The sequence below is a fragment of the Armigeres subalbatus genome, unplaced genomic scaffold (assembly GCF_024139115.2).
Source record: "Armigeres subalbatus isolate Guangzhou_Male unplaced genomic scaffold, GZ_Asu_2 Contig623, whole genome shotgun sequence".
Classification (NCBI taxonomy): domain Eukaryota; kingdom Metazoa; phylum Arthropoda; class Insecta; order Diptera; family Culicidae; genus Armigeres; species Armigeres subalbatus.
Genome location: NW_026943395.1, coordinates 253,989 through 274,465, shown reverse-complemented (window position 1 = coordinate 274,465; position 20,477 = coordinate 253,989). Strand labels below are relative to the sequence as shown.

General features: G+C 38.3%; 1 protein-coding gene across 1 annotated transcript in view; it reads left to right on the top strand.

The window, feature by feature from the left end:
• Positions 1 to 13,220, top strand: part of LOC134204483 (lethal(2)neighbour of tid protein 2-like) — a 46,764-nt gene extending 33,544 nt beyond the window's left edge. Inside the window, exon 3 of the mRNA XM_062679298.1 lies at positions 13,003 to 13,220. Within this exon, the coding sequence (XP_062535282.1) occupies positions 13,003 to 13,032 (30 nt within the window). The 3' untranslated portion in view covers positions 13,033 to 13,220. The remainder of the gene's footprint in view (positions 1 to 13,002) is intronic.
• The last annotated feature ends 7,257 nt before the right edge of the window (positions 13,221 to 20,477 follow it).

The window sequence follows — 20,477 nt, the reverse complement described above, 5'->3', positions numbered from 1 at the left end:
TCACTGGTGACCGCCGATAACGATACCAGCAGAGAAATTCGGAGACGCATCATGGCAGGAAATCATACTTACTTTGGGCTCCGCAAAACTCTCCGATCGAATAGAGTTCACCGCCGTACCAAACTGACTATCTACAAAACGCTTATTAGACCGGTAGTTCTCTACAGACACGAGACCTGGACGATGCTCGTGGAGGACCAACGCGCACTGGGAGTTTTCGAAAGGAAAGTGCTGCGTACCATCTATGGTGGGGTGCAGATGGCGGACGGTACGTGGAGGATGCGAATGAACCACGAGTTGCATCAGCTGTTGGGAGAACCATCCATCGTTCACACCGCGAAAATCGGAAGACTGCGGTAGGTCGGGCACGTAGCCAGAATGTGGACAGTAATCCGGTGAAAATGGTTCTCGACAACGATCCGACGGGAACAAGAAGGCGAGGTGAACAGCGGGCAAGGTGGATCGATCAGGTGGAGGACGATTTGCGAACCCTCCGCAGACTGCGTGGTTGGCGAAGTGCAGCCATGGACCGAGCTGAATGGAGAAGACTTTTATGTGCAGCACACGCCACTCCGGCCTTAGTCTGATAATAAATAAATAAATCAATTTTTCCAGCAGTCAGTACAGCCTAGGACCGGGTACTGAGGTTTTTTTTAACTAATTGTTTCCGCTGCATACAGTTTAACCTCAACCAAGAGGAATTCGTGTCTCTCAACTGTCTGCAACTTAACATTAATTATGTTTTATTTCTGAGACTGCTGTTGGTGGCGGGGACTAAATACGACGAATCCTTAATTACCACAACTTATTGCCTTAGCTAGAAAAATGGAATAAGCTAGGGCTCTGTTTGGTAGATCTTACACCGTAGCACACTACGTCAAAGTGATCTATCGTGTTACGGGAAGTGCTCAGTTTTGCTTAGAGGTTCTCGTTGGCACTCGGACGATGATCAGCTGCCCCTAATATGGGGAACAGACGTTCGATCAGATTTGCATCTCCGGAGAAGTTAACCAAACAATTAATGAATTCCAAACGCAAAAAAAAACCTGAGTGTATATGGGGCCTTTACAAATTACGTAACGCTGTAACGCCGAGTGTTACGATCCATACAATAAAAATTAAACTTTTCATACAAAAAGTGTTACGAGGGGGAGGGTGGGGTCCAAAATCACCAAATTTAGCGTTACGTAATTTTAGAAAGAACCAGACCCCAGTAACATTTTGGTTTTATGGAAGCCATGAAGAGCAAATTATGGTTTTGAAGACCGTTATAAAACCAAAAATGTTACTTGGGTATTCTATTTGTTACTCATATCATCCCCATCGAAAACAGGAAGATGAGCCTAAGTACATTACCTTAACCAAACAACACATAGCATTAAGAAAGCTTTAATTCAAATAAAAAATTAATTTCAAACCTGCCACCATCCGTATTTATAAATGATGACGATTTTCGAATCTATCAAAACATCCGAGAGCTTTGAGCCCGCAATTTGTTCTTCCAGCAGTGCACCAACTACTGTACGTTATCTGCAAAGGCAAATAAACAGTAGTTGAACTATGGACGCTGTCATTGGAAAATCGTAAAAATATTCTACGCACTAACCGTAAACAGTCATACTGTTTGTGTACAGTAGTTCATGATTAGACACCCTGATTATACAATGCATAGGACGAGTACGTGCAAGACGCTGCAAGTCGGACAAGAATGATACAAAGTAGTTATAAGGCCGCCGACAGTGTATTTTGCTCCGCGTAAATGATGCGTTTACACACAAGCTGATGACGCCGTCCGAGAAGATTTATATAGCGTGCCTTATGGCACATCAGAACTGTATATAGGAAAATATGGCCAATAATGCCCTCTTGTTAAATCAAAACTTTGAATTTTTGACGCTTTTATCAATAATTCATCAGGTGCCTTCAAAAGCCATATATTTGCAAAAACAACCTGTTTTCCTAATTTTTAAAAATTTTCGTCCAAAAGTTAAGTAAAGGAAAGTCTTAATTATTGAAGATATATGTAAGGTACACCGGGGCAAGTTGAAATGCGGGGTAAGTTGAAACGGAAGCTGTAATTCAGATAGGAAACGACCGAATGCACTGGTTTATTTTTTTCAACAAACTACTCGCCTAAACACTCCTTCTGACTGCCATTCCCGAAAGATTGCAGCTTTCAAAAGCAATCCCTGCCATTGTTTATTTTTCGCCCTTTGCAAAATACAAACCAACTATTTGACGTGTCAATGAAACAGGTCTCAAATCGATGTTTGGAAGAGTTTTTTCATCAAATTTTCACGGTAGGTAATCATTCAATGTTGAATAAGCATAATGATTATGAAAAATCGATGAAAGACCCGTTTTAATTTTTGTATTTTGGTTGTTTGATATTGCTCTGCATGTTCAACTCATCGGGGCAAATAGAAATGCGTAGTGCGGGGCAAGTTGAAACAAACGATTCAAAACGTCACCCTCGCAATTAAAAGTATTTTTTTTCAGAATTCATCATGGTCCGTTAATACATACATTCAAAAAACATAAAACACGCAAACTTCTGAACCCAAATTTAATAAATTTCCGCCCATTCCGTCCTGAATGCAACCCTCCTACAATCTCCACTAGAATGAAAAGGGGTCATGTTTAAACTGCAGTTTTGTGATTCTTAATCTACTGAGCACTGACTCTCAGAAAAATAAAACATAGAGTATGTGAACATTTCGTTAACTACATTTTTCACTACGTAGCTGTTTATTTCTCTAATCGAAGAGTTTATGAGAGATGTGATGGCTGGTTAATTGATGTAATTAGTGATGAAGATACAGCCGAATTAATCAACTGCGCAATATACAAGTGAACCAAATAATGAAGCATGCTGAATAGTAATCTGAGTGGTCACAGTAGGAGGAAATCAATTTGATAAATTTTCAACGCAGTGCGTTCTCCAGAATTTGGTCTCTGAAAATACGCTTGTGACTTTGTTGTACACTGCCTTATTCGCATAAGAGTCCCATGTCAGTTTCGTTGACTTGAGTAATTTGCTGTTGAATTTATCAAACTTGTTTTACATTGAGAAATACAAAAAAATCTAATAAATTGAAAAAAAAATTGGTATCTTTCCAAAAAATTGACATAATATTCTTTATCCGTATTTATCCGTGTTAATTGTCCCACAATTAAATAGACCATACTTAAGTTTATTTCTTGTGTAAAAGAGTACCTATCAAAATCTGGAATCTGATTTTTATGAGAGTAAATATCAAGATGAGACAACAAAAGTGGAATTTGTATTAAAATTTCTAGAACAAAGCCTACTATTTTATCAGTTTTTCTTAAACAGAAGACAATTTTAAGCTAATTACTGAAAGAAAATCAAAATCGTCAAAAACTTACATGGGACTCTTATGCGAATCCTGGCAGTATTATAGTCACCTTTCCAACCTCGTGCTTCTTGAGTCTCACTGAGTACATACATTTTGTTATTAATACGGCAAAATTAGCTTACGTCTGAGTATAACGCAGTGTTTCAACTTGCCCCGATTCGCGGGGTAAGTTGAAACGATGCATATAAAAAAATAATTTAAATATTAAAAATATTTATAAAAAAGTTTGTTAAGGTTGCTAATTTTTTATGTATAATATTTGGCCCGAGCTAGCAAACACCGCAAACGGATTCAAAATATATCAAAGGGTGATTTTTTTACAGCACTTCGAATTTCAACTTTGAAAAAACCGTTTCAACTTGCCCCGGTGTACCTTACCTTACTTTAAAATTTGCCGAAATAGTCGATTTCAAAACAAAATTTATGTTATTATTTAAAGCAATTCAGTGTCTCATTTTTCCTAATCGGTGCATTTCGATTCGATTCCCCATTCCGAAAATTATGGATATAAGAGTAGCAATTATGGATCAGTAATTTTCGATTTACCGGAATTAGAATACATAGCGAACTATGACAAGATCCAAAGGAATCGTCGTAAATATTTTTAACGTAAACAACCGTTAAAATCATTAACATTAACGGTATTTTCGGTTTGTTGTTTTAAAACCACATTGCGCATTTAAGGGTTAACTTTGACTGACTGTAACATCTATGGTTGCAACTTCGTGATTGACCAGAGTCAGTGAAATTGCACAATGAATAAACTGAACGACTGGACTGGGGCTGGTCAATCATTCTCACTGCGTAAGCTTCAGTAACTCGATAAACACAAAGTCCGTCAGTTAAGCAAAAGAAAAAACGTTTTATCTCTGCGTTTCCATAAAAATCACAGGAAGGAATATTTGTTAATGAGTAGGTATCGATGTGTCTGGATTTACGATGTTAAGTTAAGTAATCGTCAAAAGCAGAAGCAATTCTATAGTCGCGCGATCGTTCTGCCTCCAGTATAAAACACGAGAAACGCGCACTCAGTTTTTTTTTTATTATTATTCTCGACAAAAACATGGTAGGTATTTCCAAGCCAGAGGTCCCTGGATCCTAGTTCTGGTTGAAAAGATATTTTTCGGATAAGAAGTCATTATGAAAAGCATATAAGTAATGTATTCCTATGCTATCATTGTATTGCAGTGATATTTTTACATCTTTAAAATAATAACTGTGTCTTTAGAACCCATAATTGTGAGACGACAATATCCTAGATCTAATCTACAATAAGCTTGCAATTTCCTGTAACACAACGTGACTTGTTCAAAATGTTTGACGTACAGTCCACCTCGATGATCATGTCACTTATGTTAACGTTTGCTGCCTGACCCCTATCTCCAGTACGATACGAATGCCTTTTTGCTCAAAACAAAATAATCCTATCTGTCATCGATAGTACATCACCTGTATTTTCGTGATGTTGATTTAGATCAGCACCCTCGCAATATAATCCTCACTGTTGTCAACTGATAAGAAAGGTTGGCGTGACCTCAATATCGTCCCAATATAAATTAAAATAATGATTGTTTTTAGCCAATAAAGAATCAAAGCTTTTGTTTTGCAAAACATAGCAGACACCTTGATTACAAATTATCTCCATTACTTCATGGGAATAGAACAGAAAATAGCAAGCTAGCCCAACATCCTTGTCCAGAATAGAACAATCATGAAAATAAACAACGTTTTACCGCTGCTGTGTTTCTCTCACGCAGAAAACAAAGCCGAAGATCGGAAAAGGATGATGCAACTGTTTGCAGGCTGCCATGGTGCTGGTTGTAAACACGTCCATTGACATAGATTTATGTTATTTAATCGTCGTCAGTCGATTGATAATCACTTATATTGTTATGGGAGGCTATACCCGCTGCGTTAACCCTTCGGAGACTTTAATATTTATTTCGGACCGAATATTTATGCAGTTGTTAAGTTTTCTCATGTTTAAGATGTTCAGGGCCGTCCAAACTGCCCTAGTGTTCAGAACTTAAGCTCCATAGTTGTAACCGCTGCTGCTTTTGTCGTTTTAGGTGAATCGAGTTTTGAATCATATTCATTGAATCGTCTGAATGTTGCACAGGGAATTACTCAATTATTTTGTTAGCAAATATTATGATTCCAGAATAACCTGGTAATATGAACTTCGGGTCTGCAGTTGTCACATACATTATCTCTTTCTTCTTCACACTATCTCATCCATCTCCTCTGTATTCCCGGTCTTGTGCTATACTCCATTGCACAGTGACGTCACGCACGACTTTTGACAGGTACTGGTCCTGTTGTTTACAGACGACTTTATTTTAATTTTCAGATACTTCTATCATTCTTTGGATTTTCTGATCGATAATTACCTAAACTTATCGATAATTACCAATATTTCAATGCGGAATGTACGGAATGTCTTCAACATCGTGAAATATGCAGATTTAATTTGATCAAAAAAATTCTAAGTCCGAAACGTAAACAACAGGACCAGTACCTGTCAAAATAGTGAGGTTAGGTTTGCCGCGCGCAATGACCTATAGAGACTAGAAATACTAGAATAAGAGATCGGCAAAGACGCCATCTTGTTTCCAATCAAACCGTCAAAAGCGGTTCCAAATCGACTTGTTTACTTTTTTCACTCATAAGAGTCCAGCAAAAAGTTCAAGTGATGCCAGTATTATTTCCACGATATCACACCTTTTCATACGTTGCCATTTCGACAGTTTTTCACTCCGCCGGTCTCTGGTTATAGGGTTGCTAATAGAGACTACGTGTGTTAAATTTGATGCAAAAATACCTCTCTTTGTAATATAACGCGATATAACCCACCAAGGCCTCAAAGGGTTAAGCCGATTGACTTAAGTGGAATGATCCTGTACGGTATGATAGATAATTGAGCTGTGGTGATGGAAAGTCGCCAGGTCGTACTGAAGCATTTTTAAGAAAATTGAAAATTGCAATGTCATTAATCAATCCCATTGCAAACAGTTTACTCTTGAAAGCAGCATTCGTAGATAAGGGTGCTCGATGTACCTACGCAAGACACGTCAAGAGTCGAATCGTTCGATTCGGAACAAGATTGATACGCGCTGCATTAAAATAAGACTGATGAACTACAATTCTATCCGGTTCAATATGAATGGGTCATAATATGAACAAGAATTAAATCAGATGTCAAAATTCGGGTTTTAAAGATAGACGAAATTCGTCGGATCTGCTAGAATTAAATACATCGTATAAAAGTATTGTTACCGCTAGGGCCGTTACAAATAGTTAATTAACATGTTGTCCTACTGGTCTCTAAAAGGTCAAGGGGGGGGGGATAATGAAAAAAAAAAATATTAAAATGAAAAAAAAAAATCAAAAACTTCTCGGATTTGTTAAAGAATGTTTTGATTCCTCAAAATTATTCGAATTGTATTTCGTTGCTCCCTTGAAATATTATTGTTTGGCAAAAAATCGGAGGGGGGGAGGCAACAAAATAGTTTTTTAATATTTGTATCGGCCTAATTAATATCGAATTTAAAGTCTCGTATCATATGAGTAATCGAATATTTGAAGAAAACTTCAAATACGATTATTTTGTGGAAGAGCTCGTTAGACCGGTAGTCCTCTCGGACACGAGACCTATGCAATTTACCTAGCATTATGACACTTGTTCGTATAAAATATATGAATTGCATACATTCAGGCGATAATATCGTTCAAATTCACGCTATTTTTGGCATTCCATTTATGTGCATTACTTTCGTGTCAATGTCAACAACTTTTTCTATTCGTGAATCTAAACTGGTATTGATTGTGAGAAAATTATTTGAACCTTCAAGCGATGACAAATAACCGCATTATGAAACTCTTTGTGATCAAAATGGCGGAGAATGTAAATGTAAAAATGCCGTTTTTAGGTAAATTTTAGTTACTACAAATACTGCCAAAGCAATTGATGCAATTAATTGTTTTTGATACTGAATGTCGATACAAAAAAAAATGATTAAGGAGCTATTTATAAATGAAAGACTGAACTTTTCCATAACTGTGGGAAAATATTGTCGTGGTCAAAATTATGGAACGCTGATCAAATCATATTATTTCAAATAAATCAAATTTCAAGCAATTTAAGCAGGTAAAACTATGATGGGTTGACAGGTTGATAATAAATATTGCTGGTGGGAATTCATTTGCCATTGGAAATAGTTAATTTGATTGAGAAATTATTCTATTTCGGCAACCGTATTTAAAATGATCTTTACTGATATCAATATTCAAGATGCATTCAGATAGACAATAGACATATTCTGATCGTTGACTGCAGATTTACAACATGCTCCATCTAACCCCAATTTAAGGTAATTAATCAATAAGGCATTATTTAAATCTGATGTCAAAAAGTTGGACACATCTATTTTCAGTTTATGCAGTTTATGATTGTGCACATTTTCTTCTCGAACTCCTTATCTTCGGATTTGCTACGCCTTTGCTTGCAAGGCTATTGGAGACCCGATGGTAGTGCACATATCAGAGAATATTTGCGAATTGCGTGAATGATATATCATTACAAAAAATGACGTGTAATTTTAAGATTACGCCATTTAATAAATAATGGACTGAACTGCCGTTCTACGCATAATTTTCCCACGTTACCTCTGATGAAAAAATCCAAACTCGAGTCAATTTGTCCCACTAATTTCAGAGTCGATTGGATCTTAAAATTCAACACATATTTTTGGGATGTTATTAGCGTAGGCAGCACTTTTCCAGGACATAAAACGAATCACTACTTATACAAACGGTTTTCAGTTTTTTTTAGTCTTTATTAAGGTGTTTTTTTAATCTACAGACTAAGTTCAACACCGGCAACGGTTTTCAGTCTCTATGATCATCAAACATCAACATCATTTTTTCAGTGAGATTGACTCGAGTTTGAGATTTTTTATCCAAGGTAACATGGGGCAATTATGGCACGGCAAATGCTGGGTAAAGCGTACCTTTGGTACTTCGCGTACCTCAAGGAATAAAATAGACTCCATCTCGCGGTCCTTAGCCTCTTATCCAGCAACTCCTATCCCTACCCCCCGCGGTGCTGGCCGGGATACGAGCAACCTTAGGGAAGATCGGGTAACCAACCTCTCCTCTCCCTCCTCTCCCGAGGTGCAAATCTCATTGAGCGTCTGTTCTCCATGTCAGGATCGGCTCACAACAGCGTCTGTTCTTCATGTTAGAGGCGGCTGATCATCGTCCGAGTGCCAGCGAGGGACTCTAAGTGAAACTGTGCACCATGGTCCTCCGGAAATTTAGGGGGTTTGGTGTCAGGCCCTGCAAGCCAGCCAAAAAAAACATAAGCAACGAACAATCAACAAGAGAGTATGGACCGGAAACATCGGCGAAGACCACTGCGACGAAAAGGGACTAGCGATTGGAAACTCGGTTCGTGGAACTGCAAATCTCTCAACTTCATCGGGAGCACACGCATACTCGCCGATGTGCTTAAGGACCGTGTATTCGGCATCGTAGCGCTGCAGGAGGTTTGTTGGAAGGGATCAATGGTGCGAACGTTTAGAGGTAATCATACCATCTACCAGAGCTGCGGCAACACACACGAGCTGGGAACAGCTTTCAACATATATAGCTATATATATATATATATAGCTATATATATATATATAGCTATATATATATATATATATATATATAGCTATATATATATTTCAACAGCTATAGTGATGGGCGATATGCAAAGGCGCGTGATCGGGTGGTGGCCGATCAACGAGAGAATGTGCAGGTTAAGGATCTAAGGCCGGTTGTTCAACTTCAGCATAATCAACGTCCATAGCCCACACTCCGGAAGCACTGATGATGGTAAGGACGCATACTACGCGCAGCTGGAACAACGTGAGTACGACAGCTGCCCAAGCCACGACGTCAAAATCATCATAGGAGATTTGAACGCTCAGGTTGGCCAAGAGGAGGAGTTTAGACCGACTATTGGAAAGTTCAGCGCTCACCGGCTGACGAACGAAAACGGCCTACGACTAATTGATTCCACTGCCTCCAAGAATATGGCCATGCGCAGCACCTACTTCCAACACAGCCTTCCGTATCGGTACACCTGGAGATCACCACCGCAGACAGAATCACAAATCGACCACGTTCTGATTGATGGACGGTACTTCTCCGACATTATCGACGTCAGGACATATCGTGGCGCTAACATCGACTCTGACCACTATCTGGTGATGGTTAAACTGCGCCCAAAACTATCCGTCATCAACAATGTTCGGTACCGACGACCGCCGCGGTACAACCTAGAGCGACTAAAGCAACCTGATGTCGCCACTGCATACGCGCAGCATCTCGAGGCAGCGTTGCCGGAAGAGGGTGAGCTCGATGGGGCCCCTCTTGAGGACTGCTGGAATACAGTCAAAGCAGCCATTAACGACGCAGCGGAGAACAACGTCGGGTATGTGGGACGAAGTCGACGGAACGATTGGTTCGACGAAGAGTGCAGACAGATTCTGGAGGAGAAGGACGCAGCGCGGGCGGTCGCGCTGCAGCAAGGTACCCGGCAGAACGTGGAACGTTATAGCCGGAAGCGGAGACAGCAGACCCGCCTTTTTCAGGAGAAGAAACGCCGCCTGGAAGAAGCGGAGTGCGAGGAGATGGAACAGCTGTGCCGTTCTCAAGAAACACGCAAGTTCTATCAGAAGCTCAACGCATCCCGCAAAGGCTTCGTGTCGCGAGCCGAAATGTGCCGGGATAAGGATGGGAGCATCTTGACGGACGAACGTGTGGTGATTGAAAGGTGGAAGCAGCACTACGAGGAACATTTGAATGGCGCTGAGAGTACAGGCAGTGAAAGTCAAGGCAGTGGAGGAGATGACTACGTCAGTTCAGCGGACGATGGAAGCCAACCAGCCCCCACCTTGGGGGAAGTTAAGGATGCCATCCAACAGCTAAAGACCAATAAATCAGCTGGCAAGGATGGTATCGGAGCTGAGCTCATCAAGATTGGCCCGGAAAAGCTAGCCACTTGCCTGCAGAAATTGATAGTCAGAATCTGGGAAACTGAACAGCTACCGGAGGAGTGGAAGGAAGGGGTTATATGCCCCATCTACAAGAAAGGCGACAAACTGGAGTGTGAGAACTTTCGAGCGATCACCATCCTTAATGCCGTCTACAAAGTGATATCGCACCATTAGTGAATGAGTTCGTGGGAAGTTATCAAGCCGGCTTCGTTGACGGCCGCTCGACAACGGACCAGATCTTTACTGTACGGCAAATCCTTCAAAAATGCCGTGAATACCAGGTCCCAACGCATCATCTGTTCGTTGATTTTAAGGCGGCATACGACAGTATAGACCGCGTAGAGCTATGGAAAACTATGGACGAGAACAGCTTCCCTGGGAAGCTTACCAGACTGATCAAAGCAACGGTGGATGGTGTGCAAAACTGTGTGAAGATTTCGGGCGAACACTCCAGTTCGTTCGAATCGCGCCGGGGACTAAGACAAGGTGATGGACTTTCGTGCCTGTTGTTCAACATTGCGCTAGAAGGTGTCATGCGGAGAGCCGGGTGTAACAGCCGGGGTACGATTTTCAACAGATCCAGTCAATTTATTTGTTTCGCGGATGACATGGACATTGTCGGCCGAACATTTGCAAAGGTGGCAGAACTGTACACCCGCCTGAAACGTGAAGCAACAAAAGTTGGACTGGTGGTGAATGCGTCAAAGACAAAGTACATGCTTGTGGGCGGAACCGAGCGCGACAGGGCCCGCCTGGGAAGCAGTGTTGTATTTAAAATGGAGTGACTTATTAAGTTGTAAACAAAATGGAGTGACTTATTATTGTTACAAAGTGACCCATATTTGAAGTACGAATTTAAGCATAAAGGCTTATTCTTAAATTAACTTAGCACTTATTAAGCACGTAGCTACAAAACTATACGGAATTATATTCTATTCTGAACGTCATACTTGCTATCGTATACTTATAAAGTTTGTGATTGTGTCCGGATTAAAAAAATAACCAACAGGACAGCATTTGAAAATTGCATCTGAATGGGATCAAGTCATAGTATTGCATAGTACGCGAAAGGCAAAAAAGAAAAAGATTACTCGAAGTCAGTATTTTTGCAAACTGTTTGAATAAATTTCAAAACATCAAGAACGACTGCAGTAGTGCATTAAATTCCACTGATGAAAATAACCTACCTCAAAATATCATCTGTTGCATGGTCGGCTATTCGAGTGTAGTGAGGTACGACTGGCTGGTGGCGGTGATGCAGCAAAATATAAACAATCGTGCCATGGCAAAATAGCAGTAGGGTAGTATATGTAGGAATATCAGCGCGTGAAGCCCTCCAGATGACCGGTGGCACTGGTGATGGGCGCGCGATTTGTTATTCTTCCTGTTTAGCAAATATGCTGGTAGTCTAAATAAACCTCCAAGTGGGCTTTAAATGAGCAGGGGGAGTAGTGAGGCTTAAGGCTCAAGACTCCGTAACTGTTTTGAAAATTAATGACGTTATTGCTTGTTAGTATTCGTGAGGCAACTTGTACGAAAAAGTGACGAAAATTTGAGGTGGTAAAAGCTTGTCAGCTGCTACATAATGTTGCCAGATGCAACAAAATATTTATTTTTGAGCATTTAGGAAATATTTATTATATGGAAACTTATTTTAAATTTTTTCGTACACCACTGGGCTTTCAACATACATTGTTGGGGAAAGTACAGTAAAACACTTTGATTCTCCGAATATTTACATTTCATCCGGTAAAATTTCGTGCACTGAGCAGTCGAGCACACTGAGACAGTTTCCCAAATAAATGTAAGACGAAATTAAGTCTTTTTTATTCTTCATCCGCAGACTGTTTGTTTGCTGCTGCGTGAGTCTCGTGCCATCCATCCACACTTTCTTGTGCGCAGTGCAAATAGAACAGAATCGAGTTGAATTAGGCTGTGGCACACAGCCTTGAAAGAGTGCTAGCCACAGATACTGATTTATTAGTTCTAATCTGTAAAATGAGTAAGGAATAATGAAATGTATATTTGCCACCAAAACCGGCTATACGTTGAGAAATTATTCTACGAAAACATTGATTGTGGGGGGAGAAAATAGTAAAAGAGTACACGGAGAAACATGAAAAAGCTAATTAGTTTATTATTTATTCATTTCTAATATTTTTCAATTTTTATTCTCCCCAAAGATTAAAAATTAGATTTAATTTAAGCGTTGAAATGCTTTTCTGAAATATAATGGCAGGGTTGATTATCAAGTCCGCATTACTACTCTTCGGGACTTGACAAAACTATTCATGCATTTATTGTCTTAAGTTTTGCGAGCAGCCATCGCTTAGTATTTTTTGCGTTTCATTGGCAATAAAAGTAAAATAAAAAAGTTTTTGTGATGATCTTTCATGGCCTTAAAACAGACAAATTTGTGGGTGATTTAAATGCCATGGACTTTGAAGGAGCTGATCGGCGTAATCGAATGAACGAACGGAACGCACAGAATGACGATGGTAGCCGTGTTCTGTAATGTACTCTAGTGGATTTTTTTCCGATACAACTAATATTTTTTTATTTTACCTCTTCCACAGGTTGAAATTCGTGATACCTATTTTAGTTGAGTTGGTACTAAATCCGTTTAAGCGATAATGAACGACGACTGCTTTCTCATCGGTCCTGCAGGAGCTGCAATGTCACCGGCAACAGCACTTCGGGAGCGGAACGATTTGAGTGGATCATCGAAGACGTATCAGAGCACGAGTGATAAATGTTATGAGGAGAGACTACTACACTACTACCACGCTGCCCATTCCACCAAGTGTGCATTATTAATTTGAATATCCAAATGTTTTAATAAAAAAATCATTAAATAAATTACTTCCTAGTTTTTTTATGATGCCATGATGATTGAAAATCCAAATTGTTTTTATTTTGATCCGTAGAAAAACGCTTTGCAGAATAAAGCACATTAAATCTTCATATAAGAATAAATATCGATTAATCATTTTCAATGATTAAATTTGAATTAATCATCCACAGCCTATAATTATTTTAAGCACCGTTATGAGTGGATAGACCGAATATGGTTTTAGCTTAAAATTTAATCTATTTAGCTTTTTTATTTTTATCCGTGTATGTGCTGTCGTCTGCTTGGTCGTGGCTGCTTCTGCGGCTGCCGTAGTTTTGTTTTTTTTTTACTGCATGGTAGGATGAATGGTACGGTAAAATTAAATGTCAACCATTCTCCACCCTGCCAACAGAAGCTTGCATAATCTTTTCTTTTTTTTCTGGTTGATTTGATTAATTCGCAAACAAACCGCAATAATTATTTGATCAAACAAATCTGGCAACGATGGAATGATGATTCTTTTCTTGTATATGCATAAAGTTGTTTGCGTGTCGACTAGCATATTCGATGTATTGTTTTGATATTTCTAAGTTGCTTTGCCGAGATTTTGAGCGCACTATTTCACATTCACAATACGGCCGTCAAATTTGTCTCTCACTTCAAATTTTTTAAAGCAGTTTTCGTTGCTTTTTCGACATGAAGTGAAGAAATTGGTGTTCAACATCAAAGACAAAAGTGAAAGTTAGGTAGTGAATTATGTTTAGTTGTGATAAAATCAAGAAAACGGCGAGAAAAGAACAAGTCAAGACAAAATTTTCAAAACGACTTATCTGCTTTTGTAAACAAAGATTCAAACGACGATTTGACGAATCTGATAGCTCTCCCACGCAAACCAACACCATCAACAAGTAGCGGAGTCCTTCGCCTACCTATTGATGGTGTTGGTTTGCGTGGGAGAGCTATCAGATTCGTCAAATCGTCGTTTGAATCTTTGTTTACAAAAGCAGATAAGTCGTTTTGAAAATTTTGTCTTGAAGTGAAAAACTGAGTGCATGTGTATGTGTGTGTCTCGATCGTTCGGAGTTGGTGTGTGTATAATTAGTATACGAAAATTTGTCTAGGAAAAAAGCAGTTATAAGCGCTTTTCAGTCAATTAATTGATAATTAATTAGCTAGGTGAGTGAAAAATTCATATGAAAATACCATGAATATACGTTGACAGAGGTAAGTTGGTGAATAGCAGTGAAATATTGAATTTTGCTAAAATTGCATTAGTATTAGTGCGAATGAGGACAAAATCATCTTCATCATCAATTTGATTACGGTTTATAGAGCCTGAAGGCTCTATAAACCGTAATCAATCCGATGATGACGATGATTTTATTCGAATCGGCACTAATACTAATAAAGTTTTGAACTAAATTCAATATTTTGGGGCTATTTGCCGACTTACCTCAATCATAGCATATTCATTACATTTTCATATTAATTTTTCACTCATCCAAACTAACAATTACTGAGGAATTGCTGGAAAAACGCTGAAAACTGCTTATTTCCTAGACCGACATTCGCAATTTTATCGAACGCATACTAACTCCGAATGTTCGGAGCAAACACATACACACGCACTTGATTTTTCACTTGATCTTTTCCCACTGTTTCTTTGATTTAATCACTCCTAAAACATATTCACTAACTGAGTTTCACCTTTTTATTCAATCTTGACTACCGATTAATTCACTTCACGTCCAAAAACTGTCGAAAACTGCTTTCCAAAAATCGAAGTGAGAGACAAATTTGACGACCGTATTGCAAATGCAAAAAAATGCGGAAGGCTCAAATTTACTAGCGCAATAAGTGAAATGGTGAGAACAAAATCTACGCGATGCAACTTCATTCAATCCGAACAATACAACGTATACGCCAGCCACGTCCACGCCAACACGCAAACAAAGGTGTGCATACACAAGAAAATAATCATCTCTTAACCGTTGCCAGATTTATTTATTGGAAAAAATCATTGCTGTTTGTCGGATTGAACAAATAACCCAAAAATAAATATTCAAACATGATATGTAAGCTTCTGTTACATTCCAAGTGGTGTATACAAAAATTTTAACCGGTAAAAACCCATATATTTGATACACCGTAAACATGTGTTATGATATAAATTAAAAATTTCGTCAAGTATGGCAACATTATGAATCAGCTGGCATATTTTTAACACCCCATTTCCACCCACCCCAGTTGTAAACAAAATTTATTTATCGCTGCTGCACTTTTCTGTAGCAATTGCCTCACTATTACAAACAAGCGATACAGTCATTAATTTTCAAAACATTGTGATGGAGTCTTGAGCCTTAACCGAATGCAAATGTACACGAATGATTTATTCTCGTTACGTGATTAATGTTGGGGTAATGACTTGGGGTCCTTCTCAGGCTAGCGATAAGATGTGTGACCCGATATTCGGAAAATGAATGGCTTGAACGAACTCACAAAAAATCAGATAAAATGGAAAATTTAAGCAATTTACGCCAATCAATCAAAATGGAACATGCAGCAAATGTTTCAAATTAGTTGTTTCGGGCATATTGGTAAATTAGACAAATTGTATTTTTTAGTCGCCATATGCAGTAAACAAAGACATTTTTGCATACAATATTTTCTTGTACAAATATAGTACATCCGATTCTGTTTTACACGGTTTTTTTCCACGGCCGTGTAAAAAAAATCCCATAAAATTCTTGGCAAAGTTGCTCCATTTTGCATGATTCGTCGAGAAATCATAAAACTATTTTACACGGGTTTTCTAATTTTGAACTGAAAACTTTTTTTACACGGAACGCATCCCCGTGTAAAAAAAAGAATCGGATGCATTGGATGGCAGTCATACGGGGCTTATTTTTATGTTTTATAATTAGAATTGAACTCATGTCAATTGGTGTTTGCTTTCCTGCCCAAATATTGACAATCATTTTATGAGAAACATTATTTACTTCCTCTTCCTCTTGCTTTTAGTAAAACCGTACAACATTACTTTTGAAATATCTGCAGGAATAATTCCAGAAATTTTGTTGGAAATTTTTTTGCGGAAATTTATTAAAGAATGAAATAGAAAATCCTAAAGGAATTTTTGGAAGAGTTTCTAACGGAAATGTCAATAGAATTTCCAGATGAAATTTTCGATTGAACTCTTGAAGTAATTTCTGAATGATTCCTAAAATTTGACTTGAAACATTTCCGGAGGAATTTTTGATTAATTTTCTCATGAATTCCTGGGTGAAATTATGAAGATTAAACTGAGGGAAATTTTGAAGGAATTCCAAGAATTTCTTCCTAGAGTTTCGGAAGAGATTTCTTAAGGAATTACTGGAAGAATTTGTTTGAGAAAATCCTGGAATAATTGCTGTTCTTAAAAAAAATGGAAGGGGTACCTTATACAATTTTGGCAGGAATTCCTAAAGCAATTTCCAAAGGAATTAAAAAAAAAATTCAAAACAAGAATTATTTTCAAGGAATTTTGGAAGGTTTTCCTGAAACAATTTCTGTAGGTGTTCGTAAATGAATTTCTGAAGAGGTTTCCGTAGGGATTGCAAACAAATTTTCAATAGAATTTACAAATTTCTAAAATAATCATCGAAGGATATTCTAAATAATTTGCAAAGAAATTCTCAAAGGAATCTCTAGAAGCATTTCCGAAAGGAACTTTCGAATAATTTACGCAAGGCATTTCCAAACATAATTTGAACGTTCCATAGATTTTCTGAAGAAATTTCTGACGCATTTCTTCTGAAACAATTTCCGAAGGTATTCTTGAAACAATTTCCATAGCTATTCCTGATGGAATTCCCGAAGAATTTTCCATATGTATTTCTGAAAGAATTCCTAAGGAAATTTCCAAAAGAATTCGTAAAGACCCGACCGGAATTTCCAAATAAAACTCTGTAGGAATTTCTGCAAGATTTTTTTTGACATTTCTTCAAGAATTCCTTCGAAATGTCTTAGAATTTTTTCTGAAAGTCCTCCGGAAATTGCACCGGAGATAAATCCAAAAATTTCTTTGGATATTTCTTATAATATTCGTTCGAAAATTCAAAGAAGATAATTTCGAAAGATTCTTCTTTTAGGAATTTTTTCAGTACCTACAACACCTACGGCACTTGATGTGATTTAGCAGAACCCCGGCCATATGCGGATGTCATAAATACTAAAGTTTGATATACATATTGCCATAGCTTGTAATATTTTGAAAATAGCCGATTTTGACATCTCCATAGGCTTCCCTAAGGGCCTTGGAACTGACCCCAGGGTGGCCAATATGGTCAGAATCATATGCGGATGTCATAATTCAACTTGCCTTGCAAAATGCTAAGATTTGATACCCATATTGCTAATATGCAGCACAAAAAAAAACTGGCCTTTTTGGTACCGGTTCCCAAAAGGGTCACTTCGAAGAAACCTGTTGTTGGCCATTTCTGGAACAGGTCTCACTATGATTTTTGGTTGTGTTATAATCTTTATATACAAATCTACCAAAAAAGGAATAGAGACGAAAAAATTACATTTTGATGAACTTATATCGCCAAAAAAGGAAGTTGCGGTAAAATTTACTGCATTTGACCTAGTGACCCACCAGAATAACTCCGGATAGGATGACCGCATGACAAGTCCCAACATTCACTCAGGCCAATACGGGGTAAATATTGTAATCAATTGCGAATAAATATCCTTGAACATCACGAATAGAAAATTGGAAATTTCCCTCAAGAATTTGTTTGAAACTTCCTTCATGATTTCTTTTGAGACTTATTTTACGTATTCCTTTGGATTTATTTAGAAATTCTTACAGAAGATTCTTTTTGAAGTTCCTTCGTAATTTCCTTTGCGCATTCTTTCGGGAATCTCTTCAGAAAATCCTTTAGAATTTTGTTTAAGAATCCTTCGTAAATTTCATTTGAAAATTATTTTGGGAATTTCTTCGAGAATTCTTTAGAAATTCCTTACGAAATTTCTTCAGGAAATCCTTTGATATTTCCGTTAGAAATCCCCCCTAGAAATTCCTTTAGGATTTCCTATTTCATTTTTCCATAATTTTTCGGATGATTTTTTTTTCAACAAAATATCCGGAAAAATTTCTGCATTGGTAGGAATCTCACATTGGAATTTCTGGAGAAATTTACAAAGGCCATTCGGGAGGTTTCACAAAAGAATCCCTGCAGGAAAGTTTAAATGAACTTCAGGGGGGATTTCTTAAATTGTTCCCGGAGGAGTTCCCTAAAGAATTTTTGGAGGATTTATTGAGGGAATTTAGAAAAAAATCCTGGGGCATTTCCAAATGTACTTCAGGAAGAACTCCCGAAGAAAAACCTGAATAGGTTTGGGACAAGAATTTCCAATAGAATTTCTGAAGGAATTATTGAAGGAATTTGAACCAATACCCAATGGAATTTTCATATAAATTTTTAGATTTCTAAAGAATTTCTTCTGGAACATCTGAAGTAATCCTTCAGAGAATTCTGCCAGGAATTTCCTCCGGAAAGTCTTTAGAAAATTCGAACATCAGTAAAACAAAACCCTGCATAAAATCAAAAATATCGAGCCCTGGCATTCACGAAGATGCAGAGGATTCCTTGGTCTCTTGTAGCAATGAGTGTTGGACTAATTTTCCTCCCCTAATGCTAAATTGACTGTGCGTACGTGGCTGGCATCGTTATTGGTCTTGAATTATTGAAACTACAAATCATGTACAGTGAGAATGGTTTTATAATTCCAGGAAAGCTGTTCATCTTAAGGAATTCTTTCCTAAATTCATTTAAAAATTCTTATAAGAATTATTTTAGAAACCCCTCCGGAATTTCCTTCAGGAATACCTTCAGCATTTTTTCCGTACCATCGCCTACCGTAATTCCGCTGGAATTTCTTTCAGGAATTTCTGAACGAATTCCAAATTCCCCATTCCACGTCGAGCATCCGAGCGAGACGGTTGTAAGTCCGCGTACGGTCTGCTTCTCTTTTGGTTTTTTTTCCTGAAGTACAGGTAGAGGTTTTTTCCGAAAGTGTTTTGAAGCATAGTGCTTGAGTGGAAGTGGTGCTTAGCTGAAGCAGTTAAGTAGCCATTTCGTTGCTTTTGCAAGACAACGCAAAGTTTTGCAGTTTCTTCGGCGTCCATCGCAGGCGCAGGCATCATCGCCCCACGCCGACAGTCATCATCCATCGTGCGTCTCCACCAACACAGACGCTGCCGTCCTGCCACCATCCATCCACCCAGTTGCAGTGTTGTCTGCGGCAAGAACACCAACAACAGCGTGGTTCGTTTCGACCGCACCACCGCCCCGGCGATTGTCCCTCCAGTCAGTGTGTGCTGCCAGAACCGTTAGCCGGCGACACAGCAGTGTGAACGCAAGTATTTACTTGAGCTCCCTCTCGTTGTTCCCCTCTCTTCTCCATCTTATTGGAATAGTTTTTTTCCTTTTTCTTTAACTCGTCTTCCCCTCTCATTAATTTGTGTGTATGTGTGTTTTTTTTTCTGTCCTTGTGATAAGTGTTTAGTTTTAAGGTGACTTGCGGTGGCACTCCAACCTCTTTGTGTTTGTACCATAAAAATCATCAACTCAATATTAGTAGTCGTGAGAAACTTGACACAGACAAACTTGAGGCAGACAAAAATAAACCCTTTTTTGTTAACATCCGGTCACCGTAAACATTGCATTAATGTGATCGATTTCAGCCTGAGTTGCAGTCAGAAGTATGCAATACGGTTTAACTATGTCATAAACTATCGAAATGTGTCCGAAAATCAACAGATTTGCTTTGATTTACGTTGATATTTATGTGTTATGTTTTCATTATGCTAGCTGTTTATGTTCACATCTTACGACATTGTTGCCAGCTCTTCAAACACACAAATAGCATAATTGAAATTTACCGCGTTTTCTCTTTCATTTTTCAAGACGTTCCAAAGTAGAATAATAATGATATAATTACGACATATATAGATAACAGGTTGGAAGGAGATTTATTATTTTTTCGATATTTTATATATTTTCACTATGATTTCACAGTATTTTATGTTGACAGCACTGTCTGCTGCGATAGGGAATGATCAATGATTGCTTGCATACGACGCTGCCGGCGACGTGCAACCGACAACAACAACGCATGCGCGGTGGGGGGAGAAATTTTTCTTCACTTAGTTTTATTTTTATTGAATCGACG